This window comes from Coregonus lavaretus (assembly GCF_964263955.1).
Source record: "Coregonus lavaretus genome assembly, chromosome: 4".
Lineage (NCBI taxonomy): Eukaryota > Metazoa > Chordata > Actinopteri > Salmoniformes > Salmonidae > Coregonus > Coregonus lavaretus.
In genome coordinates this window covers 68,256,419-68,282,902 of record NC_139991.1, presented here as the reverse complement: position 1 = coordinate 68,282,902, position 26,484 = coordinate 68,256,419, and the positions used below count along the sequence as shown (strand labels likewise).

Genomic DNA, 26,484 nt, shown 5'->3' with positions numbered 1-26,484 from the left:
AAAGAGTGCTGGGATTCAATCTAGAAAGATGCTGTTTCACATTTCCATCTTGATATGCTGCATACACAGTTGTTTCTGCTCGACATGATTCGCCGTGGCTTTATGGTGTTTCATTTGAAAGCTTTAAAACAGAAAATGTATATTATAAGGGGATTGAAAAAACAGAACTATTATCAAGTATGATGACATTTGGCCAAAAAGGCTGAATACGTACGATTCTTTACATTATCAGTATTGAACAGGTAATTCTTAAATTAGAACAACTATTACTCACCAATTGAAAGTCATCAACATAAGAATATTTCTGTTCGTTATAGATATTTTTTTTCGTCATGCATGTCAGCACAATCCAATCACAAACAACAGTCACCTTCAAAGAGTAGAAACTTGCAATTAATATAAATAAACAATCGTATGCAACTGACCATGTTCTAGTGATACCATATATAAACCCTTTATAAAGGATAACATTTTACCCATTAAACATACGTATACAGTTACCGTAACGACAACACCTACAGCATGTGATAGAAGTACTATACTTACCAAGCCAAGGAGGGCAAGACCAGCACCAAGATTCAGCAGTGTTGGCACTATGTTAAATTTTCCAGCCTGAAGCAGAGACATTTAACCAGTTTAACTAGAACACCAGGATTTTATAACTATAAGGCCTTTTCATTCATTATTTTATGACATTAAAATAACCATATCAAAGTTCAAAATGGCTTAGATTGTTTCTGTGAGAGCTCACCTGACCAAAAACCATTACATCGAAGCGTATTCCGAATCCTTTGATTAATGTTCTTGTCTCTTCATTGTTACCATTTTTGTAATATTTGGCAAATCTGTGGGAAAAGAAAAGCACAAAGAGTGTTGCCAAAATTCGTCTTAAAAAACAAATGAACATCAATATTTTCTATTTACACTACCTATGGTTGTAATAATTTGGGGTCCAACAAATGTGTTACTCAGAGATAAATCGATCTATCGATGTGGTTGTAGTCTAAAAACAAAAGTTCAACACCTATACCTGAAGTTGTATCCAGGCGCCACATTGTTCACTGGGTCCTTGTTGTCCAGGCGACGGAAGGTGTACCTAGGCACACACCAGCTGCTTGGCATGTCCAGATCACACTCCCAACGGATTTGGACACCCATAACCCCACCCTAGACAAAGACAATCAACGTAGATACGGAGTACACAGTTTACATGGATTTTACAAATGAAAACCACCCGAGACATAAGATGCATGTTAGATTACTCTACATGCATCATAATGCCACAAGACATATCATGACATTTTGACTAATATAAACTGAGTATACCAAACATTAGGTACACCTTCCTAATACTGAGTTGCAACCCCCCCCTTTTGCCCTCAGAACATTTTACATTTTAGTCATTTAGCAGACGCTCTTATCCAGAGCGACTTACAGGAGCAATTAGGGTTAAGTGCCTTGCTCTAGGGCACGTCGACAGATGTTTCACCTAGTCGGCTTGGGGATTAGAACCAGCGACTTTTCGGTTACTGACACAACGCTCTTAACCACCAAGCTACCTGCCGCCTCAATTCGTCAGGGCATGGACTCTACAAGGTGTCGAAAGCGTTCCACAGGGATGTTGGCCCATGTTGACTCCAATGCTTCCCACAGTTGTGCCAAGTTGGCTGGATGTCCTTTGGGTGGTGGACCATTCTTGATACACATGGGAAACTGTTGAGTGTATAAAACCCAGCAGTGTTGCAGGTTTTTATACAAACCGGTGCGCCTGGCACCTACCACCATACCCCATTCAAAGGCACTTAAATATTTTGTTCACCCTATGAAATGGCACACATGTACAATCCATGTATCAATTGTCTCAAGGCTTAAAAATCCTTCTTTAACCTGTCTCCTTCCCTTCATCTACACTGACTGAAGTGGATTTAACAAGTGACATCAAATAAGGGATCATAACTTTCAACTGGATTCACCTGGTCAAACCTACCCTAACCAGAAACCGTGGATAGATGGCAGCATTCGCGCAAATCTGAAAGCGCGAACCACCGCATTCAACCATGGGAAGGTGACTGGGAATATGGCAGAATACAAACAGTGTAGCTACTCACTCCGCAAGGCAATTAAACTGGCAAAACATCAGTATAGAGACAAAGTGGAGTCGAAACTCAACGGCTCAGACACGAGACGTATGGGGCAGGGCCTACAGACAATCACGGCCTACAAAAGGAAAACCAGCCACGTCGCCGACACCGACGTCTCGCTTCCAGACAAGCTAAACACTTTCTTCGCCCGCTTTGAGGATTACACAGTGCCACTGACGAGGCCCACTACCAAGGACTGTGGCCTCTCCTTCTCCATGGCCGACATGATTAAAGACATTTAAGCATGTTAACCCCCACAAGGCTGCCGGCCCAGACGGCATCCCTAGCCGCGTCCTCAGAGCATGCGCAGACCAGCTGGCTGGTGTGTTTATGGACATATTCAATCTCTCCCTTTCCCAGTCTGCTGTTCCCACATGCTTCAAGATGGCCACCATTGTTCCTGTACCCAAGAAAGCAAAGGTAACTGAACTAAATGACTATCGCCCTGTAGCACTCACCTCTGTCATCATGAAGTGCTTTGAGAGACTAGTCAAGGATCATATCACCTCTACCTTACCTGTCACCCTAGACCCACTTCAATTTGCTTACCGCCCCAATAGATCCACAGACGATGCAATTGCCATCACACTGCACACTGCCCTATCCCATCTGGACAAGAGGAATACCTACAGTTGAAGTCGGAGGTTTACATACACTTAGGTTGGAGTCATTAAAACTTGTTTTTCAACCACTCCACAAATTTCTTGTTAACAAACTATAGTTTTGGCAAGTCGGTTAGGACATCTACTTTGTGCATGACACAAGTAATCTTTCCAACAATTGTTTACAGACAGATTATTTCACTTAATCACAATTCCAGTGGGTCAGAAGTTTACATACACTAAGTTGACTGTGCCTTTAAACGGCTTGGAAAATTCCAGAGAATGATGTCATGGCTTTATAAGCTTCTGATAGGCTAATTGACATATTTTGAGTCAATTTGAGGTGTACCTGTGGATGTATTTCAAGGCTTACTTTCAAACTCAGTGCCTCTTTGCTTGACATCATGGGGAAAATCAAAATAAATCAGCCAAGACCTCAGAAAAATAATTGTAGACCTCCACAAGTCTGGTTCATCCTTGAGAGCAATTTCCAAACGCCTGAAGGTACCACGTTCATCTGTACAAACAATAGCACGCAAGTATAAACACCATGGGACCATGCAGCCGTCATACCGCTCAGGAAGGAGACGTGTTCTGTCTCTTAGAAATGAACGTACTTTGGTGCGAAAAGTGCAAATCAATCCCAGAAAAACAGCAAAGGACCTTGTGAAGATGCTGGAGGAAACAGGTACAATAGTATCTATATCCACAGTAAAACGAGTCCTATATCGACATAACCTGAAAGGCCACTCAGCAAGGAAGAAGCCACTGCTCCAAAACCGCCATAAAAAAGCCAGACTACGGTTTGCAACTGCACATGGGGAAAAATATCTTACTTTTTGGAGAAATGTCCTCTGGTCTGATGAAACAAAAATAGAACTGTTTGGCCATAATGACCATCGTTATGTTTGGAGGAAAAAGGGGGATGCTTGCAAGCTGAAGAACACCATCCCAGCCGTGAAGCACGGGGGTGGCAGCATCATGCTGTGGGGGTGCTTTGCTGCAGGAGGGACTGGTACACTTCACAAAATAGATGGCATCATGAGGAAGGAAAATTATGTGGATATATTGAAGCAACATCTCAAGACATCAGTCAGGAAGTTAAAGCTTGGTCGCAAATGGGTCTTCCAAATGGACAATGACCCCAAGCATACTTCCAAAGTTGTGGCAAAATGCCTTAAGGACAACAAAGTCAAGGTATTGGAGTGGCCATCACAAAGCCCTGACCTCAATCCTACAGAAAATGTGTGGGCAGAACTGAAAAAGCGTGTGAGAGCAAGAAGACCTACAAACCTGACTCAGTTACACCAGCTCTGTCAGGAGGAATGGGCCAAAATTCACCCAACTTATTGTGGGAAGCTTGTGGTTAAACAATTTAAAGGCAATGCTACCAAATACTAATTGAGTGTATGTAAACTTCTGACCCACTGGGAATGTGATGAAAGAAATAAAAGCTGAAATAAATCATTCTCCCTAGTATTATTCTGACATTTCACATTCTTAAAATAAAGTGGTGATCCTAACTGACATAAGACAGGGAATCTTTACTAGGATTAAATGTCAGGAATTGCAGAAAAACTGAGTTTAAATGTATTTGGTTAAGGTGTATGTAAACTTCCGAATTCAACTGTATGTAAGAATGCTGTTCATTGACTATAGCTCAGCATTCAACACCATAGTACCCTCCAAGCTCATCATTAAGCTCGAGGCCCTGGGTCTGAACCCCGCCCTGTGCAACTGGGTCCTGGACTTCCTGACGGGCCGCCCCCAGGTGGTGAAGGTAGGAAACAACATCTCCACTTTGCTGATCCTCAACACTGGGGCCCCACAAGGGTGCATTCTCAGCCCCATCCTGTACTCCCTGTTCACCCATGACTGCGTGGCCAAGCACACCTCCAACTCAATCATCAAGTTTGCAGACGACACAACAGTAGTAGGCTTGATTACCAACAATGACGAGACCGCCTACAAGCAGGAAGTGAGGGCTCTGGGAGTGTGGTGCCAGGAAAATAACCTCTCACTCAACATCAACAAAACAAAGGAGATGATTGTGGACTTCAGGAAACAGCAGAGGGTGCACCCCCCTATCCACAACGACAGGACCGCAGTGGAGAAGGTGGAAAGCTTCATGTTCCTTGGCGTACACATCACCGACAAACTGAAATGGTCCACCCACGCAGACAGTGTGGTGAAGAAGGCGCAACAGAGCCTCTTCAACCTCAGGAGGCTGAAGAAAGTCGGCTTAGCACCTAAAACCCTCACAAACCTTTCCAGATGCACAATTGAGAGCATCCTCTCGGGCTGTATCACCGCCTGGTACGGCAACTGCACCGCCCGCAACCGCAGGGCTCTCCAGAGGGTGGTGCGGTCTGCCGAACGCATTACCGGGGGCAAACTACCCGCCCTCCAAGACACGTACAGCACCCGATGTCACAGGAAGGCCAAAAATATCATCAAGGACATCAACCACCCGAGCCACTGCCTGTTCACCCCGCTATCATCCAGAAGGCGAGGTCCTTACAGGTGCATCAAAGCTGGGACCGAGAGAATGAAAAACAGCTTCTATCTCAAGGCCATCAGACTGTTAAATAGCCATCACTAGCACATTAGAGGCTGCTGCTGCCTATTGAAATCACTGGCCACTTTAAGAAATGGAACACTAGTCACTTTAATAATGTTTACATATCTTGCACTACTCATCTCATATGTATATACTGCATTCTATTCTATAATATTCTACTGTATTTTAGTCCATGCCGCTCTGTCATTGCTTGTCCATATATGTATATATTCTTAAATCCCATTCCTTACTAGTTTTGTGTGTATTGGGTATATGTTGTGAAATTGTTAGATATTACTTGTTAGATATTACTGCACTGTCGGAGCTAGAAGCACAAGCATTTCGCTACATCCGCTATAACATCTACTAAACACGTGTATGTGACAAATACAATTTGATTTGATTATATTTGATCATGGAAAGAGCAGGTGTTCTTAATGTTTTGTATACTCAGTGTAGCCTTTAGGGTAGTTCGCAGAAAAATATTCTGGTGAACAAGTTGCCAATGTGGTTAACCCTCATCCAATCAAGAGAATAAGGTCATGACATATCAGTTCCTAAATCGACATATGACCTGATAGGTGTGGGTGTAAGCTAACACTTGTACTGTACATGTTATGGGAAGCCATTTTTTAGGCTGGAAGACAGTAAGTAACAATGTTCTTAATGTTTTGTATACTCAGTGTACATCCCCAACTTACCAAATGCTAAGTAATTATGGAGTTTTAAAAAAAACACGCAGGCACTTACATGGACAGCCATGGTCTGAAAGTCCTCATTGGCCTCTGTGACCATGTCTTTGAGTCTGAAGATCGGACAGTCTGGGTCAGTGATGCGATTGAATACACATTGTTCCAAGTAGGTCTTGTTGACGTAGGGCAAGATATTCCTTCTGTAGAACAGACAAAAATATCATAGTTATAGTGTTACATGCAGTCGCTCTGACTGCAATTCCATTGTTTATCACTGGATGGCCCAATGCAGCAAATCTTGGTATCGCTTTATTTGGATAGTCCATCTGTAGATCCTCTACAGACTCAGTAACATTTCAACTACACTATATACAGTGGGGGAAAAAAGTATTTAGTCAGCCACCAATTGTGCAAGTTCTCCCACTTAAAAAGTTGAGAGAGGCCTGTCATTTTCATCATAGGTACACATCAACTATGACAGACACATTTTGGAAAAAAAATCCAGAAAATCACATTGTAGGATTTTTAATGAATTTATTTGCAAATTATGGTGGAAAATAAGTATTTGGTCACCTACAAACAAGCAAGATTTCTGGCTCTCACAGACCTGTAACTTCTTCTTTAAGAGGCTCCTCTGTCCTCCACTCGTTACCTGTATTAATGGCACCTGTTTGAACTTGTTTTCAGTATAAAAGACACCTGTCCACAATCTCAAACAGTCACACTCCAAACTCCACTATGGCCAAGACCAAAGAGCTGTCAAAGGACACCAGAAACAAAATTGTAGACCTGCACCAGGCTGGGAAGACTGAATCTGCAATAGGTAAGCAGCTTGGTTTGAAGAAATCAACTGTGGGAGCAATTATTAGGAAATGGAAGACATACAAGACCACTGATAATCTCCCTCGATCTGGGGCTCCACGCAAGATCTCACCCCGTGGGGTCAAAATTATCACAAAAAAATCCCAGAACCACACGGGCGGACCTAGTGAATGACCTGCAGAGAGCTGGGACCAAAGTAACAAAGCCTACCATCAGTAACACACTACGCCGCCAGGGACTCAAATCCTGCAGTGACAGACGTGTCCCCCTGCTTAAGCCAGTACATGTCCAGGCCCGTCTGAAGTTTGCTAGAGTGCATTTGGATGATCCAGAAGAGGATTGGGAGAATGTCATATGGTCAGATGAAACCAAAATATAACTTTTTGGTAAAAACTCAACTCGTCGTGTTTGGATGCTGAGTTGCATCCAAAGAACACCATACCTACTGTGAAGCATGGGGGTGGAAACATCATGCTTTGGGGCTGTTTTTCTGCAAAGGGACCAGGACGACTGATCCGTGTAAAGGAAAGAATGAATGGGGCCATGTATCGTGAGATTTTGAGTGAAAACCTCCTTCCATCAGCAAGGGCATTGAAGATGAAACGTGGCTGGGTCTTTCAGCATGACAATGATCCCAAACACACCGCCCGGGCAACGAAGGAGTGGCTTCGTAAGAAGCATTTCAAGGTCCTGGAGTGGCCTAGCCAGTCTCCAGATCTCAACCCCATAGAACATCTTTGGAGGGAGTTGAAAGTCCGTGTTGCCCAGCGACAGCCCCAAAACATCACTGCTCTAGAGGAGATCTGCATGGAGGAATGGGCCAAAATACCAGCAACAGTGTGTGAAAACCTTGTGAAGACTTACAGAAAACGTTTGACCTGTGTCATTGCCAACAAAGGGTATATAACAAAGTATTGAGAAACTTTTGTTATTGACCAAATACTTATTTTCCACCATAATTTGCAAATAAATTCATTAAAAATCCTACAATGTGATTTTCTGGATTTTTTTCTTCTCATATTGTCTGTCATAGTTGACGTGTACCTATGATGAAAATTACAGGCCTCTCTCATCTTTTTAAGTGGGAGAACTTGCACAATTGGTGGCTGACTAAATACTTTTTTCCCCCACTTTATACACAAAAGTATGTGGACACCCCTTCAAATTAGTGGATTCAGCTATTTCAGCCACACCCGTTGCTGACAGGTGTATAAAATCGAGCACACAGCCATGCAATCTCCAAAGACAAACATTGGCATTAGAATGGCCTTACTGAAGAGCTCAGTGACTTTCAACGTGGCACAGTCATAGGATGCCACATTTCCAACAAGTCAGTTCGTCAAATTTCTGCCCTGCTTGAGCTGCCCCGGTCAACTGTAAGTGCTGTTATTGTGAAGTGGAAACGTCTAGGAGCAACAATGGCTCAGCCGCGATGTGGTAGGCCACACAAGCTCACAGAACGGGACCACCGAGTGCTGTCTGTCTGTTCTCGGTTGCAACACTCACTACCAAACTGCCTCTGGAAGAACTGTTCGTAGGGAGCTTCATAAAATAGGCTTCCATGGCCGAACAGCCACACACAAGCGCAAAGCCAAGCATCGGCTGGAGTAAAGCTCGCCGCCATTGGACTCTGGAGCAGTGGAAACACGTTCTCTGGAGTGATGAATCACGCTTCACCATCTGGCAGTCCGACGGACTAACCTGGGTTTGGAGGATGCCAGGAGAACGCTACCTGCCCCAATGCATAGTGCCAACTGTACAGTTTGGTGGAGGAGGAATAATGGTCTGGGGTTTTTCATGGTTCGGGCTAGGCCCCTTAGATCCAGTGAAGAGAAATCTCAACGCTACAGCATACAATGACATTCTAGACGATTCTGTGCTTCCAACTTTGTGGCAACAGTTTGGGGAAGGCACTTTCCTGTTTCAGCATGACAATGCCCCCGTGCACATAGCGAGGTCCATATAGAAATGGTTTGTCGAGATCGGTGTGGAAGAACTTGACTGGCCTGCGCAGAGCCCTGACCTCAACCCCTTCGAACACCTTTAGGATGAATTGGAACGACTGTGAGCCAGGCCTAATCACCCAACATCAGTGCCCGACCTCACTAATGCTCTTGTGGCTGAATGGAAGCAAGTCCCCGCAGCAATGTTCCAACATCTAGTGGAAAGCCTTCCCAGAAGAGTGGAGGCTGTTATAGCAGCAAAGGGGGGAGCAACTCTATATTAATGCCCATGATTTTGGAATGAGATGTTCGACAAGCAGGTGTCCACATACTTTTGGTAATGTAGTGTATCTACTAAAGCTAATCCTAACCCTTATCCTAACCCTAAACTTAACGCTCCCCCTTATTCTAAACCTAACCCTAACCTTAGCAAGCAGTTGCTTATCAACAGATAGTATGATGGATTATCAAATCTTAAATAGAATTTAGCTCCTAACATATTTATCAAGTCACAGAAATGTTCAAACTTGACTTACTTATTGAAGTTGAATTTGGGGTATCGGATGCTGTTCTTTATAAGCACTGTGAAGTTCTCAGCATCTGCCAACATTGGAGGACTAAAGAAAATTATATTGTGAAATTATTAAAACATTCTAGATGGATTATGTAAAATTAAAGCAAATGCAACCTTTTCCACCTTGGTACTCAATAGTTCTTACTTGGGAGGTTCCTTATCTAACTCCAGTGGGCACCAAGCCAGAACCTCACATGTCTTCTCCACAGCTGAGTACTTCACACATTTCCCAGTCTGAACACCTGAGGGGAGATGGACACTTTTAAAGGAGAACGTTAGTGAAAAACAATCATGTGCCTCTCATTCTACAAGTAAGTGGCAGACTGTCTTTAAATATAATTGACACATTGAGAGCTTGGGACTAAAAGGTTCTATCTGCAAAAATATGATTCTGAGATAATTGGCTTTACATTTTCAATGAGGTTTGAATCGTGTCAGCAATTTTTATATTGTATTCTTTTGAATTTAAAAACATGAATTGGGGTATTTAGAGTACTATATAGGTAGAGAACATTGAACAGAACAAGGCTATGTCAATATTTATTTTGTGAAAAAAATGCAGCTAGAACCTTCTACAGTGCCTTCAGAAAGTATTCACACCGCTTGACTTTTTCCACATTTTGTTGTGTTACAGACTGAATTTTAAATGGATTAAATTGAGATTTTGTGTCACAAGCCTACACACCATAATGGCAAAGTGGAATTATGTTTTTAGAAATGTAATTCAAAATGAAAAGCTGAAATGTCTTGAGTCAATAAGTATTCAACCCCTTTGTTATGGCAAGTCTAAGTAAGTTCAGGAGTAAAATTTGCTTAAAAAGTCATAATAAGTTGCAATAATAATATTTCACATGATTTTTTAAATACTTCCTCATCTCTGTACCCCACACATACAATTATCTGTAAGGTCTCTCAGTCGAGCAGTGAATTTCAAACACAGATTCAACCACAAAGACCAAGGAGGTTTTCCAATGCCTCCCAAAGAAGGGCATCTATTGGAGGGTTAAAAAAAAGGCATACAATGAATATCCCTTTGAGCATGGTGAAGGTATTAATTACCCTTTGGATGGTGTATCAATAAAAAGATACAGGCGTCCTTCCTGACTCCGTTGCCGGAGAGGAAGGAAACCGCTCAGGGATTTCACCATGAGGCTAATGGTAAAACAGTTACAGAGTTTAATGGCTGTGATAGAAGAGAACTGCCACTAAAGTAAAACTGCAAAACATGTGGCAAAGAAATGAACTTTATGTCCTGAATACAAAGCATTATGTTTGGGGCAAATCCAACAACACATCACATCACTGAGTACCACTCTTCATATTTTCAAGCATGGTGGTGGCTGCATCATGTTATGGGTATGCTTGTCATCGGCAAGGACTAGGCTTTTTTTAGGATTAAAAAGAAACGGAATAGAGCTTACTAAGCACAGGCAAAATCCTAGAGGAAAACCTGGTTCTGTCTGCTTTCTAACAGACACCGGGAGACAAATTCACCTTCTGCAGGACAATAACCTAAAACAGTGTTTCCCAACCCTGGTCCTCGAGTACCCCCAACAGTACACATTTTTATTGTAACCCTGGACAAGCACACCTGATTCAACTTGTCAACTAATCATCAAGCCCTCAATGAGTTGAATGAGGTGTGTTTGTCCAGGGCTACAACGAAACTATGTACTGTTGGGGGTACTCGAGGACCAAGGTTGGGAGACACTGACCTAAAACACAAGACCAAATATACACTGGAGTTGCTTACCAAGACTACATTGAATGTTCCTGAGTGGCCTAGTTACAGTTTACTTAAATTGGCTTGAAAATCTATGGCAAGACTTGAAAATGGCTGTCTATCAATGATCAACAACCAACTTGACAAGAGTTTAAAGAATGTGTGCAAAGCTCTTAGAGAGACTTACCCAGAAAGACTCACAGTTGTAATCATTGCCAAAGGTGATTGTAACATGTATTGACTCAGGGGTGTGAATACTTATGTAAATTAGATATTTCTGTATCTAATTTTCAATAAATTGAAAAAAACTACTAAAACATGTTTTCACTTTGTCATTATTGTGTGTAGATGGGTGATATTTTTTTTTATTTAATCAATTTTTAATTCAAGCTGTAACACAACAAAATGTGGAATAAGTCAAGGGGTATGAATACTTTCTGAAGGCGCAGTAGTCCCAAGCTCTCGACATATGACATGGTACTGTAATGATTCTGGAATGGTAATGCTCAGTTGGTAGAGCATGGTGCTTGCAATGCCAGGGTTGTGGGTTTGATTCCCACGGGGGACCAGTATGAAAAAAGTATGAAAATGTATGCACTCACTACTGTAAGTCGCTCTGGATAAGAGCGTCTGCTAAATGACTCAAATGTAATGCTACCATCCAGTGACAATACAATGCATTTTTATTTTACAGAAAACATGATAATCTACATCTCAAACGTAGAACAAGGATTAGATCATAATGCATGATAACTCAGTTATAGAAATGATCAATGACGATTTCCTCAATGTCAAAATCTTAATATCCTTACCATTGCCTCGGGTATCACGTGAGCCAGCCTTGCAGTCCCTGTCTGAGGTGCAGTCAAAACCAGTTTTTGGGACCTGAACGCATCACAGCATGAGTGTAATTCTTTAAAGCTTAAAAATATATCAGACTTATATGCTATACAGAACTTCAGCCTCTGGGAGTGCCAAAATCGGGTCCCCTAAAAAGCATGTTTGCCTAAAACAGGTTTGTGTGATTTAATGAGATAAACAATATAATGCTAATAATACATTGCTTATGTATATAAATCATACAGACAATTTTCAAAGCAAAATTTGACGTAAACAATTAGCAACTACATTCTTATAGTGCATCTTTAACTTATCTATCATGCACATGACTCGAGGGCTGGACTTCATCCAATAGAAAGCAATAGTAATGGCGTCTCTTTGTAGGCACTAATGGAGGCTTACTCGTTGGCCAAAACCTATAGATTCTGACCGGTCAGATAGCGAACAACAATGACAATAAGCTGCTATGTGGGGAATCGTAGGTGGCTCGTTTCAGCTCGTTGTATCTTGTTATTAATACCATGTTTTGGTTTGAGGTGTTTTGACTTATGTCCAGACCCGGTGCCAGAACAAATCAGTTGGACGGGCATTTGATTTCCATAGGCAGGCCCGTTTTTCTCACGGGACCTCCTATGTGTGTAATAGTAAAGACCGTAGGCAGCTCATGAGTTTTGGGAAGATGGCGTAAGTGGTTGATGAGTTCGAATTAAGCAGCGCGTCGAGTAAATTTGGTGAAGACGAATGTTCTGAATGGACAACAGTAATATCGAAAACTAGAACAAAAAGGAAATTGTCTAAAATTGGAGTGGAGGATACATGTGTAAATGATAATGAATCAGTTCTTGTTGGGATGCGGTTGTTGAGTAAGGATGCATATGTGGGAAACCCGTTTGAGGTGTCAAATGGTGAAGTATGCTCTTGGAAAAGTGGAGTCTGTCAGAGTGACCAGGAGCGGTCTTATTTTGATTCATTGTATTTCTGACGAGCAGAGGAAGATTGCAGTGGACCTCAAAAGAACCCGGACAACATAATTTTTGTGTTTTGAACTTCGGAGTAGAGCACCCGTCAAAGGAGTCATCTCAGGGGTGACGACGGATGTTCAGATTGAGTACCTGAAGAGAATTCCTGGTGTGGTTGGTGCCCGGCGTCTGACCCGCTGGGTGAATGAAAAAAAATAAAAGAAAGTCTGTCGGTCCTGTTGTTTTTTGATAAAGAGCAAATACCTACGCATGTGAAGCTTGGTTATGTAAGATACGCCGTAAGAGCTTTTGTCCCCAAACCACTGCAGTGTAAGAATTGTAAAGGATTTGGCCATGTTTCAAGTGTGTGCAGACAAACATTATACTGAAGAACGGTGTGTAGAAGGACGCGGTGTTGCAATTGTGGTGGGGATCATGATCCTGAGTTCCTGGAGTGCCCTGTAAGGGTGAAGGAAATTGAGGTGGCAAAAGTTAGAGCCGTCAATCGAATCTCCTATGCGGAGGCGATCAAAATAATTGAGGAAATAAGTGATTCCAGTGAAGAGATGGTAGTGGATACACCACAGCCTGTAGTAAATGTTTGCTGCCAGACAAAAGATACCCTGTGTGTTAAAAAGGTGGATTTTGTTGCGTTCATTGCCACAGTTATAAACTGTACAGCACAAGTCTCAAAGAAGTCTAAGAAACTAGACATTATTGTGGCTGAGGCAGAAAGGTTTTTGGGACTCAAGGATTTTACATCGGAAGACTTGCAAGTAGTACTGGCGCCAGACAACCCGCTGTTATGATGGCTTTTCATGGTGGTGGGAACAGGTTAAATTTAGTAGATAAGTGATTCTGGGCGCCGCACAGTCTGAATACCAAGGATTCCATTATGTCGAGGGAGATTACTGAGGTTTATCTTAGAAATATTGATGGACATGATATACTGACTTGGGGTACAAGGTAATAACATCAAAGAAGGGAGTGCCCACTGAGGGTTAACAGATGTTGTTGAAGAAACGTGTAACAGAAGGTATATAAACTGAGATATTTTCTTTGTTCAGTAGTTCGGAATGGCAAGAGGCAGAGCATGCTCCTTTTGTTAACGAACCACGGTACCTATTAAATATTTGAATGAACTCTCCATCTAAGTGTTAAATATCTTCTTGCATCATGAATTACTTGATACCCTAGAAACTCATAACACCCGCTCTCCCAGGTTCCCCTTGAGCCTGTGTAGGGATCAGATCTGTTTTATTAATACATTTTTAACAGACAAGTTGTTTGATTTTGTATTTATTTATTAGTTTTTTGATAGTTGAGTTTTTTGGGGAAATCCTGTTTCCATCCCGCATAGTAGGTGGCAGGATGCACATTAAATTGTGTAATCGCCATTATAAACTGGGTGGTTCAAGCCCTGAATGCTGATTGGCTGACCGCCGTGGTATATCAGACCGTATACCACAGGTATGACAAAACATGTATTTTTACTGCTCTAATTACGTTGGTAACCAGTTTATAATAGCAATAAGGCACCTCAGGGGTTTGTGGTATATGGCCAATATACCACGGCTAAGGGCTGTATCCAGGCGCATTGCGTCGTGCCTAAGAACAGCCCTTAGCCGTGGTATATTGGCCATATATCACACCGCCTCATGCCTTATTGCTATTATAAACTGGAAGAAGAAGAAGCTCATGAGTTTCAAGTTTGGGGAAGCTTACAATTTATCCTACCATTTCTACCGATCTGTTTTCCAGTTATGAATATTTATATAAGCATTTATATATTTCTGTGGAACAGTTTCATTTAAATAATAACGTTTTTGTTTCTCAAAATCATTGTCACGTGGTTAATCATAAAAATCGGAAGTAAAATTATAAAAATCTAAAAGTTAAAATTCAACTAAGGTGAGAGCACTAGCCTCTGCAATATGGACACATTGATACACTGTGATCCATTGGGGGCTAAAGAAATGATAGCCTATAGGCCAATACAGCATTAGGCCTATAACTTCCAACATCAACTAAGTAAAATACATAGGCCAAAAGCCTACAAATAAAAATAGTAGAACATATCCTGATTAAAATTCAGGTTCTTTCGATCACATTCATCTCTCTACTCCGCCTGTCTGCCTCCCTTTATATCTGTCTTGACTTGAGCTATTGCTAGTGAAGTTCAACATTGTATCAAATTATCACAGGGTCTGGCCAGAAGCTGTCGCTAACGAACTTGCAACATTGTATCACTAGCCTATTCCGGGCCCTCAAAAGTTTCCTGCGCCAGTGAGCTCAGGACAGAAATATGTTTTTTTAATGACGTTTCCACTGGATATATGGGATCATCTGATCACAATGTTTTGCTCTTTCACACCGAGGCTTGGTGATTATCGAGGCCAGGAGTGTTGGAAATATTTTTAAAATACTGAGGAACTACAGTATCATTCGCAATGGATGTTAAAAAACAGACTTTGTTGACTTGTGTGAGGCGAAGACAAAATGCGCGGTATAAGTGGTGAGTTAAGACAATCAGAAATAAGACATTCCCAAATGGGCACTTTCCTACATATGCAATGCATTCTGGAGACTCACCATGTATTTGCCACACCCCCCTCCCCTTCTTCTTGATGCAACATTTTAAATTATACTCAAGACACATTATCTTCACACATATTTTAAACGCTTTTCATTGACAGCCACAACTCAAATCAGCTAGACCTATTGCTACGCACACTACCCAAATAGCGGGCTTCCCAAACATACTTCCCAAACGATCCACAGCTATTTTTTTTTTAAATAAGCTAATGATACTCTGTGGCCAAGTCATGCTCCCTGGTGAAGTATTTTGGATGATTTTATTTAGACAGGAGTAATTATATATGTTTGGCAAAACATCAATTTACTTTAGGGCTATCCAGCATCCTGACAGTGCAATGTGCACCTGCCAACTTTCCTTTCCAATTTGCAAGAGGCTGAAATCAGAGATCTGTATATAATGACGACAAGCTCATGTCTCCACGGTTTGTCCCAAAGGAGGGAAGGAAGGCGACAAGCTTAGGTCTGCATATTATTTCCATAGAAACGCATTGAGCTTATAATGGACCGATTTTGGCGAGAGTGAGCCCTCTCACTTCGTCTCTTCCTCTCTGCTGAAACTATATTACCGGAGAACGGATCCGAGCCAGTGAAACAGCGCCCCCCCCTATATTTAGCCCATGTTTTTGATGCTGTCTGGCCAGAAATAGTATGACATGCCATACTCTTTTGGTCCAGACAGCATCAGATACATGTTCTACACATACTAAGACAGAGAGGCGCTGTTTTGCTCGCTCGGGTGCTTTAATTGAGATTGATGCGTCTTTCTGTCAGTGCACGTCTTGGCCATCATCGACTCAGTGGGTTTTGTCCAACATGTCTCCGGACCTACTCATTGCCACAGTCATACCCTGGATGTCGTTTTGTCCCGTGGAATAAATCTTGTGGATCTAAACGTTTTCCCTCATAATCCTGGACTATCGGACCACCATTTTATTACGTTTGCAATCACAACAAATAATCTGCTCAGACCCCAACCAAGGACCATCAAAAGACGTGCTATAAATTCTCGGACAACCCAAAGATTACTAGATGCCCTTTCAGACTCCCTCCACCTACCCAAGGACCTCGGAGTACAAAAATCGGTTAACCACCTGAGGATCTAAATTTAACCTTGCGTAATAGCCTAGATGCAGTCGCAACCCTAAAAACATTTGTCACAAGAAATTAGCTCTCTGGTATAAAGAAAATACCCGAGCCCTGAAGCAAGTTTCCAGAAAATTGGAACAGAAATGGCGCTCCACTAAACTGGAAGTATTCCGACTAGCTTGGAAAGACAGTACCGTGCAATATGGAAGAGCCCTCACTGCTGCTCGATCATCCTATTTTTCCAACCTAATTGAGGAGAATAAAAACAATACAACATTTACTTTTGATACTGTCACAAAGCTAATTAAAAAGCAGCATTCCCCAAGAGAGGATAGCTTTCACTTCAGCAGTGATGAATTCATTAACTTCTGCGACGAAAAGATCATGATCATTAGAAAGCAAATTACGGACTCTTCTTTGAATCTGCGTATTTCTCCAAAGCTCAGTTGTCCTGAGTCTGCACAGAACTGCCAGGACCTAGGATCAATGGAGACACTCAAGTTTTGTAATCCTGTATCTCTTGACACATTCATGAAAATAGTAATGGCCTCTAAACCTTCAAGCTGCATACTGGACCCTATTCCAACTAAACTACTGAAAGAGCTACTACCTGTGCTTGGCCCTCCTATGTTGAACATAATAAATGGCTCCCTATCCACCGGATGTGTACCAAACTCACTAAAAGTGGCAGTAATAAAGCCTCTCTTGAAAAAGCCAAACCTTGACCCGGAAAATGTTTAGAAAACTATCTCCCATTCCTCTCAATTTTTTGGGAAAAAGCTTCTGAAGCTTCCTGAAGACAAATTATGTATACCAAATGCTTCAATCTGGTTTTAGGCCCCATCATATCACTGAGACTGCACTCGTGAAGGTGGTAAATTACCTTTTAAATGGCATCAGACCAAGGCTCTGCATCTGTCCTCGTGCTCCTAGACCTTAGTGCTGCTTTTGACACCATCGATCACCACATTTTTTTGTAGAGATTGGAAACCCTAATTGGTCTACACGGACAAGTTCTTGCCTGGTTTAGATCTTATCTGTCGGAAAGATGTCAGTTCGTCTCTGTGGATGGTTTGTCCTCTGACAAATTGATTGTACATTTCGGTGTTCCTCAAGGTTCTGTTTTAGGACCACTATTGTTTTCACTATATATTCTACCTCTTGGTGATGTCATTCAGAAACACAATGTCAACTTTCACTGCTATGCTGATGACACACAGCTGTACATTTGGTTGAAACATGGTGAAGCCCCAAAATTGCCTACCCTGGAAGCCTGTATTTCAGACATAAGGAAGTGGATGGCGGCAAATATTTTACTTTTCAACTCAGACAAAACAGACATGCTAGTTCTAGGTCCCAAGAAACAAATAGATCTGCTGTTTGATCTGAAAATTAATCTTGATGGTTGTACAGTCGTCTCAAATAAAACTTTGAAGGACCTCTCATCAGCATTTACTTTGGACCCTGATCCCTCTTTTGATGATCATATCAAGTGTATTTCAAGGATTTTTCCATCTTCGTAACATTGTAAAAATCAGAAACTTTTTGTCCAGAAATTATGCAGAAAAACTCATCCATGCTTTTGTCACTTCTAAATTAGACTACTGCAATGCCCTACTCTCCAGCTACCAGGATAAAGCACTAAATAAACTTCAGTTAGTGCTAAACACTGCTGCTAGAATCTTGACTAGAACCAAAAGATTTGATCATATTACTCCAGTGCTAGCCTCTCTACACTGGCTTTCTGTTAAGGCTAGGGCTGCTAACCTACGAAGCATTACATGGGCTTGCGCCTACCTATCTCTCCGATTTGGTCCTGCCGTACATACCTACTTGTACGCTACGGTCACAAGATGCAGGCCTCCTTATTGTCGCTAGAATTTCTAAGCAAACAGCTGGAGGCAGGGCTTTCTCCTATAGAGCTCCATTTTTATGGAATGGTCTGCCGATCCATGTGAGAGACGCAGACTAAGTATTTCCTATTTTTTTACCCCTTTTTCTCCCCAATTTGTAGTTACAGTCTTGTCCCATCGCTGCAACTCCTCTACGGACTCGGGAGAGGCGAAAGTCGAGAGCAATGCATCCTCCGAAACACGACCTTGCAAGCCGCACAGCTTCTTAACCCGGAAGCTAGCCGCACCAATGTGTCGGAGGAAACACCGCCCAGCTGGTGACCGAAGTCAGCCAAACCCTCCCCTAACCCGGACGACGCTGGGCCAGTTGTGCGCCTCCTTATGGGTCTCCTGGTCACGGCTGGCTGTGACACAGCCTGGGATCTAACCCAGGTCTGTAGTGACGCCTCAAGCACTGCGATGCAGTGCCTTAGACCACTGCGCCACTCCGGAGGCCGTTTTAGTCTTTACTGAAGACTAATCTCTTCAGTGTGTCCTATAATTGAGTGTAGTCTGGCCCAGGGGTGCGAAGGTGAACGGCAAGGCACTGGAGCGACGAACCGCCCTTGCTGTCTCTGCCTGTCCGGCTCCCCTCTCTCCACTGGGATTCTCTGCCTCTGACCCTATTACGGGGGCTGAGTCACTGGCTTACTAGTGCTCTTCTATGCCATCCCTAGGAGGGGTGCATCACTTGAGTGGGTTGAGTCACAGACATGATCTTCCTGTCCTGTTTTGCACCCCTTTCGGACTTGTGCGGTGGAGGAGATCTTCGTAATTCTCCTGTCTTATCTGGTGTCCTGTGTGAATTTAAGTATTCTACCTCTAATTCTCTCTCTCGCCCACTCCCTTCCCTCCCGGAGGACCTGAGCCCTAGGACCATGCATCAGGACTATCTGGCCTGATGACTCTTGGCTGTCCCCAGTCCACCTGGTCATGCTGCTGCTCCAGTTTCAACTATTCTGCTTGCGGCTATAGAACCGTGACCTGTTCACCAGACATGCTACCTTGTCCCGGACCTGCTGTTTTCGACTCTCTCTCTCTACCGCACCTGCTGTCTTTACCTCTGAATGCTCGGCTATGAAAAGCCAACTGACATTTACTCCTGAGGTACTGACCTGTTGCACCCTCTACAACCACTGATTATTATTTGACCCTGCATGTCATCTATGAACGTTTGAACATCTTGAAGAACAATCTGGCCTTATAGAATGGCGCCGGAGAAGATGGCTGCTGTTTTACAGCCCTCTAACCAATTGTACTATTATGTGTGTTTTTCCGCGTTATTTGTAGTTTATTCTGTACATAATGTTTCTGCCATCATCTCTTATAACCAAAAAGAGCTTCTGGATATCAGGACAGCGATTACTCACCTCGTATTGGACGAATAACTTTTCTTCAACAAGTCGGACGCGAAGGATATCCTACAGACACCCGACAAGGCCCAAATCCCCGTCATTCGCATGAGAAAGAGACGGAGATATCGTGGACGTAGGTCGGGGTGCCTTGTAAGAATCCGACGGCGAGCGAGTAAACTGCCTCTTCCATCAATCCTATTAGCCAATGTTCAATCATTTGAGAATAAATTGGATGACCTAAGATTACGGTTATCCTACCAACGGGACGTTAAAAACTGTAATATCTTATGTTTCACAGAGTCTTGGCTGAACGACGACATGGACAACATACAGCAAGCGGGCTATACGCTACATCGGCAGGGTAGAACGGCTGACTCCGGTAAAACAAGGGGTGGCGGTCTGTGTATATTTGTAAACAACAGCTGGTGCACAAAATCAAATACTAAGGAAGTCTCAAGGTTTTGCTCGCCTGAGGTAGAGTATCTTATGATAAGCTGTAGACCACACTATTTACCAAGAGAGTTTATCTATATTTTTCATAGCTGTCTATTTACCACCACAAACCAATGCTGGCATTAAGATTACACTGAATGAGCTGTATAAGGCCATACAGTGAGGAAAAAAAGTATTTGATCCCCTGCTGATTTTGTATGTTTGCCCACTGACAAAGAAATGATCAGTCTATAATTTTCATGGTAGGTTTATTTGAACAGTGAGAGACAGAATAACAAAAAAAAAATCCAGAAAAACGCATGTCAAAAATGTTATAAATTGATTTGCATTTTAATGAGGGAAATAAGTATTTGACCCCTCTGCAAAACATGACTTAGTACTTGGTGGCAAAACCCTTGTTGGCAATCACAGAGGTCAGACGTTTCTTGTAGTTGGCCACCAGGTTTGCACACATCTCAGGAGGGATTTTGTCCCACTCCTCTTTGCAGATCTTCTCCAAGTCATTAAGGTTTCGAGGCTGATGTTTGGCAACTCGAACCATCAGCTCCCTCCACAGATTTTCTATGGGATTAAGATCTGGAGACTGGCTAGGCCACTCCAGGACCTTAATGTGCTTCTTCTTGAGCCACTCCTTTGTTGCCTTGGCCGTGTGTTTTGGGTCATTGTCATGCTGGAATACTATTACAGACTACAAAGGGAAGCACAGCCGTGAGCTGCCCAGTGACACAAGACTTCCAGACGAGCTAAACCACTTCTATGCTCGCTTCGAGGCAAGCAACACTGAAGCATGCATGAGAGCACCAGCTGTTCCGGATGACTGTGATCACGTTCTCCGTAGCCAATTTGAGTAAGACTTTTAAGCAGGTCAACATTCACAAGGCCGCAGGGCCAGATGGATTACCAGGACGTGTACTCCGAGCATGTGCTGACCAACTGGCAAGTGTCTTCACTGACATTTTCAACATGTCCCTGACTGAGTCTGTAATACCAACATGTTTCAAGCATACCACCATAGTCCCCGTGCCCAAGGACACTAAGATAACCTGCCTAAATGACTACCGACCCGTAGCACTGACGTCTGTAGCCATGAAGTGCTTTGAAAGGCTGGTCATGGCTCACATCAACACCATTATCCCAGAAACCCTAGACCCACTCCAATTTGCATACCGCCCCAACAGATCCACAGATGATGCAATCTCTATTGCACTCCACACTGCCCTTTCCCACCTGGACAAGAGGAACACCTACGTGAGAATGCTATTCATTGACTACAGCTCAGCATTCAACACCATAGTGCCCTCAAAGCTCATCACTAAGCTAAGGATCCTGGGACTAAACACCTCCCTCTGCAACTGGATCCTGGACTTCCTGACGGGCCGCACCCACGTGGTAAGGGTAGGTAACAACACATCTGCCACACTGATCCTCAACATGGGGGCCCCTCAGGGGTGCGTGCTCAGTTCCCTCCTGTACTCCCTGTTCACCCATGACTGCATGGCCAGGCACGACTCCAACACCATCATTAAGTTTGCCGACGACACGTGGTAGGCCTGATCACCGACAACGATGAGACAGCCTATAGGGAGGAGGTCAGAGACCTGGCCGTGTGGTGCCAGGATAACAACCTCTCCCTCAACGTGACCAAGACAAAGGAGATGATTGTGGACTACAGGAAAAAAAAGAGGACTGAGCACGCCCCCATTCTGCTCAGTCCTCTTTTTTTTTTCCTGTAGTCCACAGGTTGAGAGCAGTGGAACAGGTTGAGAGCTTCAAGTTCCTTGGTGTCCACATCACCAACAAACGATCATGGTCCAAACACACCAAGACAGTCGTGAAGAGGGCACGACAAAGCCTATTCCCCCTCAGGAGACTGAAAAGATTTGGCATGGGTCCTCAGATCCTCAAAAAATTCTACACCTGCACCATCGAGAGCATCCTGACTGGTTGCATCACCGCCTGGGTATGGCAACTGCTCGGCCTCCGACCGCAAGGCACTACAGAGGGTAGTGCGTACGGCCCAGTACATAACTGGGGCCAAGCTTCCTGCCATCCAGGACCACTATACCAGGCGGTGTCAGAGGAAGGCCCTCAAAATTGTCAAAGACTCCAGCCACCCTAGTCATAGACTGTTCTCTCTGCTACCGCACGGCAAGCGGTACCGGAGTGCCAAGTCTAGGTCCAAAAGACTTCTCAACAGCTTCTATCCCCAAGCCATAAGACTCCTGAACAGCTAATCATGGCTACCCGGACTATTTGCACTGCCCCCCCCCACCCCCACCCCCACCCCATCTTTTTACGCTGCTGCTACTCTGTTAATTATTTATGCATAGTTACTTTAACTCTACCCACATGTACATATTACTTCAACTACCTCAACTAGCCGGTGCCCCCGCACATTGACTCTGCACCGGTACCACCCTGTATATATAGCCTCCCTACTGTTATTTTATTTTACTTCTGCTCTTTTTTTTCTCAACACTTTTTTGTTGTTGTTTTATTTTTTACTTTATTTTATTAAAAAATAAATGCACTGTTGGTTAAAGGCTTTAAGTAAGCATTTCACTGTAATGTCTGCACCTGTTGTATTCGGTGCATGTGGCCAATACATTTTGATTTGATTTGATTTAAATGGCCATGTACTCATATAATCTCCACCCGGCACAGCCAGAAGAGGACTGGCCACCCCTCAGAGCCTGGTTCCTCTCTAGGTTTCTTCCTAGGTTTCTGCCTTTCTAGGGAGTTTTTCCTAGCCACTATGCTTCTACATCTGCATTCCTTGCTGTTTGGGGTTTTAGGCTGTGTTTCTGTATAGCACTTTGTGACATCTGCTGATGTAAAAAGGGCTTTATAAATACATTTGATTGATCAATATTTCAATATTTTATTAGGACGGGCATGGAAGTACGGTATGGTGGGCCCGCTAAGGCCCGCCCATACCGCCAGCCCTGGTTATGTCTATGCTAATATGGCTAAAATGTCACTGTGAAATTTTAAGCATTTAGATAATCAAAACAAGCACAAAGCACATAAAGGCTTCATAATTCATAAAGGTCATGTTAACTGACTGATATTATCTCATAGAACAAAACATGTAAGATCTACTAAGCCTGTGTTAACATCAGACCTAATTTTCACCATTTATACCAAAACCCTATTCTTTCCCCATTAATTTCTCCCATAAGCTTGGCCAATGAACCAGAGGTAGAAAATGATAACACATTCAGTTTTCTAGGACTACAAGCTGTCCAGCTCTATTACAAGACAATAAACAATAGTGAGTAATGACTAGCTGCTATGAAATCCTTAAGGAATGCATACTGTGAGCCAAATAGAGCCTTTCGGTTATCCAAGTCACTCAAACATTTTGGCTTCAGCCATTGTCCTTGAAAATATCCATTCCGGCTGCACACAGGCACTCTGAGACATTCTCACTTCCCCAAAGTCATTGTACAACTTATCCTAGATGTTCTAATAAAATGGAAGTTTTAGATCAAAATGTAGAAAGTAGAAAGTTAGAGCCTTTTCCATGAACATTAACGTATATTTGATCAAATGGGATGTCAGGTGGATGGGATATTCAGTATGTTGTCTTACCTCTGGACAGTGCGACTGAGTTTGGTTCAGAGTGATGAGCAGGTTCGTCAACACAAAGAATGTGCTCTCCTCCTGCCACAAGCCAAAAAAGTCAAATTACTTCTCTCAAACATACAATCATCAATGGGCACTGCATCTCAGTGCTTGAGGCGTCACTACAGACCCCCTGGTTCGATTCCAGGCTGTATCACAACCGGCCGTGATTGGGAGTCCCATAGGGCGGCGCACAATTGGCCCAGCGTCGTCCGGGTTTGGCCGGTGTAGGCCATCATTGTAAATAAGAATTTGTTCTTAACTGACTTGCCTAGTTAAATAAAGGTACAAATAAATAAATAAAAAATTCACATGGCTTTTGTTTGAAATAAAGTTAGTAGGACACAGTTGTTTCATCTCTGACACACATTCCATGTTTTAGTCAGAGCAGCGGTATCCTACTCCCAATTGATTTTCTAATTTCTTTGTGTACAAGGTCACCCCCACAGGCCCAAAAGCCTAAATGTGCACAAAGCAAAAGTGAAACATGCAGGAACCATAAAGCACCACTGTGCCAGTGAAGTTGAGGGCACACCCACCATGATGGATGTCAGTCAGCCTGACATCAGGTGACTGGGAGAAGTAAAGGGGTACTTGTATTTAGTGGTGGTGATTGCAATATATCAGGCCTATACCTCATCTTCTATACGTCTGGGTGATACCTAATAATAATAATAATATAATAATAATAATAATAATAATAATACCTGTGGTGGGATGACATAGTCTGCCACATCCCAGATTCGCAGGCCCAGGTCGGAAGTGTTGGTCAGGGCGATGCCCTTCACCTTGGTCGTGACAGAGCTGAGGACTGCATCTGTCTCCTGGTAGCCTTTGTTCACCACACAGACATACCTGCATAGGTGTGCAAGAGGGCATGCAAAGCAGTGGTCAATGTATTATGGGCTTACCTTTATGCCCAGGTCCATGGGGCTTAAAAGTATAATATGGGGTGAATCACAGAGAAATCATTGTATATTTTTTACTTAAAATACATATGAAAATAAGTGAAGTATTGCCAAAAAATCTTGTGACAGCTGTGGCTATGATGGCAGTGTAGGAAGGGGGTACTGACGAAACCACTTTGTTTGATTAGTAAACATAAGTCAATATGACATTGTTAGAATGTCATGTGGTAGCATACCATTAGTCTTTATGCGACACTTACCCGATCACATATGCAATCACTAAAGCCTGCGTGATTCTGTTGACGGTTCCAACCTTGAAGCTACGAATTACAAGAATTTTCGGCGTTGAATATTCGAAAAAACATTGACAGATGGACGCACAACATCCCCTCTCTTTCATCATGTTTGCTGCCTCCGAAAAAGCGGATTCAAAACGCTATTTTGTATCGTTAGAAAGAACGAGATATCCTTAAAATGGTCGGGTTATCTTCCACTGAATGTCACGCGTTTTCGAAAAAAACTAACCTGCAGTTTAACTTTCACGGTCCGTGCTATCCGGGATCCTTGGGACGTCCCTACCACCCCCCCTAGTGAAGTTGACATTTAAAAGGGTTAAGGTTAGGGTTAGGTAAGGGTTATGGTTATGGTTATGGCTAGGGTAAGGGTAAGGGCTTAAGGTTAAAGTTAGGGTTTAGTGTAGGGAAGTCCCAAGGATCCCGGATAGCACTAACCGAACTTTCACTCCCACTGTAATTTCCCTGTCTTCCGCATACGTTTGGATTGAAGCGGTTCCGTTTCATTTCCCAATAATGAAACAAGCTACTTTGAGCTGACGCATAATTTTTCATATTTAGACCTACCATCTAGTATGGCAAATGTCAAATGAGTTCACAGAGCAGTAAAAGCAAAGAGAGTTCATAAGGTTTTTTATCCTCTCTAGTAAAAGTCTGACCTTTGGTACCCTTTGCCAAACTGTTGGTGGCGGTGGCAGCTGCACCACTTTGGTTTTAGAAGTGGGGGGGACATAACCTGGTATGGGGACTGGGGGTCCTTCCCCCAAATATTTTGGGCCATCTAAAGCTCATTTTCTGCATTTTTACACAATCCAATATGCCATCTCCATTTAGAACAAAAAGTAAGCAAAAATGCCTACAGTCATCAAGCTAGGTAGGAGATTATTATTAAATATGTTTAAGTGATTAATAAGACTGAACTAGATCAAAGGTAATTCAATAATAAATATTGTGTTGCACCTTTAACCAATAGCCTAACAAATGAACAACTCTTGAAAAAATAAAAATACTTTTGATTGTCTTTATTAAGACATCTTCTATATCAAATTTCAGCCAGACCGACCAGCCAGCCCGAGCCGCCTGCACGCCCGACCCCCACCAGTCCAGTCAATAACTCAACTCTCTCCCAACACAATTTCCTTTCCAGTTCACACCTTTAATTTTTTTAATTCCTAAGGGAAAGGTTTGGAAACAAAAAATTAAACAAAAAATCCCACATACACCTCAAATATACAGTGGGGGAAAAAAGTATTTAGTCAGCCACCAATTGTGCAAGTTCTCCCACTTAAAAAGATGAGAGAGGCCTGTAATTTTCATCATAGGTACACGTCAACTATGTAAGACAAATTGAGAAATTTTTTCTCCAGAAAATGACATTGTAGGATTTTTTATGAATTTATTTGCAAATTATGGTGG

At 42.8% G+C, this 26,484-nt stretch overlaps 1 protein-coding gene across 2 annotated transcripts; it reads right to left on the bottom strand.

Annotated features, from left to right (window-relative positions):
* Positions 1 to 25,519, bottom strand: p2rx4a (purinergic receptor P2X, ligand-gated ion channel, 4a). Of its 2 annotated transcripts, XM_084159529.1 has the most exons (12): positions 25,036 to 25,519; positions 24,575 to 24,722; positions 23,835 to 23,906; positions 11,870 to 11,942; positions 9,480 to 9,576; positions 9,297 to 9,377; positions 6,054 to 6,195; positions 1,031 to 1,167; positions 752 to 845; positions 547 to 612; positions 275 to 370; positions 1 to 121 (listed from the first exon to the last, which is right to left on the bottom strand). In XM_084159529.1, the coding sequence occupies exons 1-12, from the start codon at positions 25,176 to 25,178 to the stop codon at positions 101 to 103; spliced, it is 1,170 nt and encodes a 389-aa protein (XP_084015655.1). In that variant the 5' UTR covers positions 25,179 to 25,519; the 3' UTR covers positions 1 to 100. The 2 variants fall into 2 exon arrangements, with proteins under 2 accessions (XP_084015655.1, XP_084015656.1); XM_084159530.1 differs by lacking the exon at positions 23,835 to 23,906 and having other exon boundaries at positions 25,036 to 25,260.
* Positions 25,520 to 26,484: the final 965 nt, after the last annotated feature.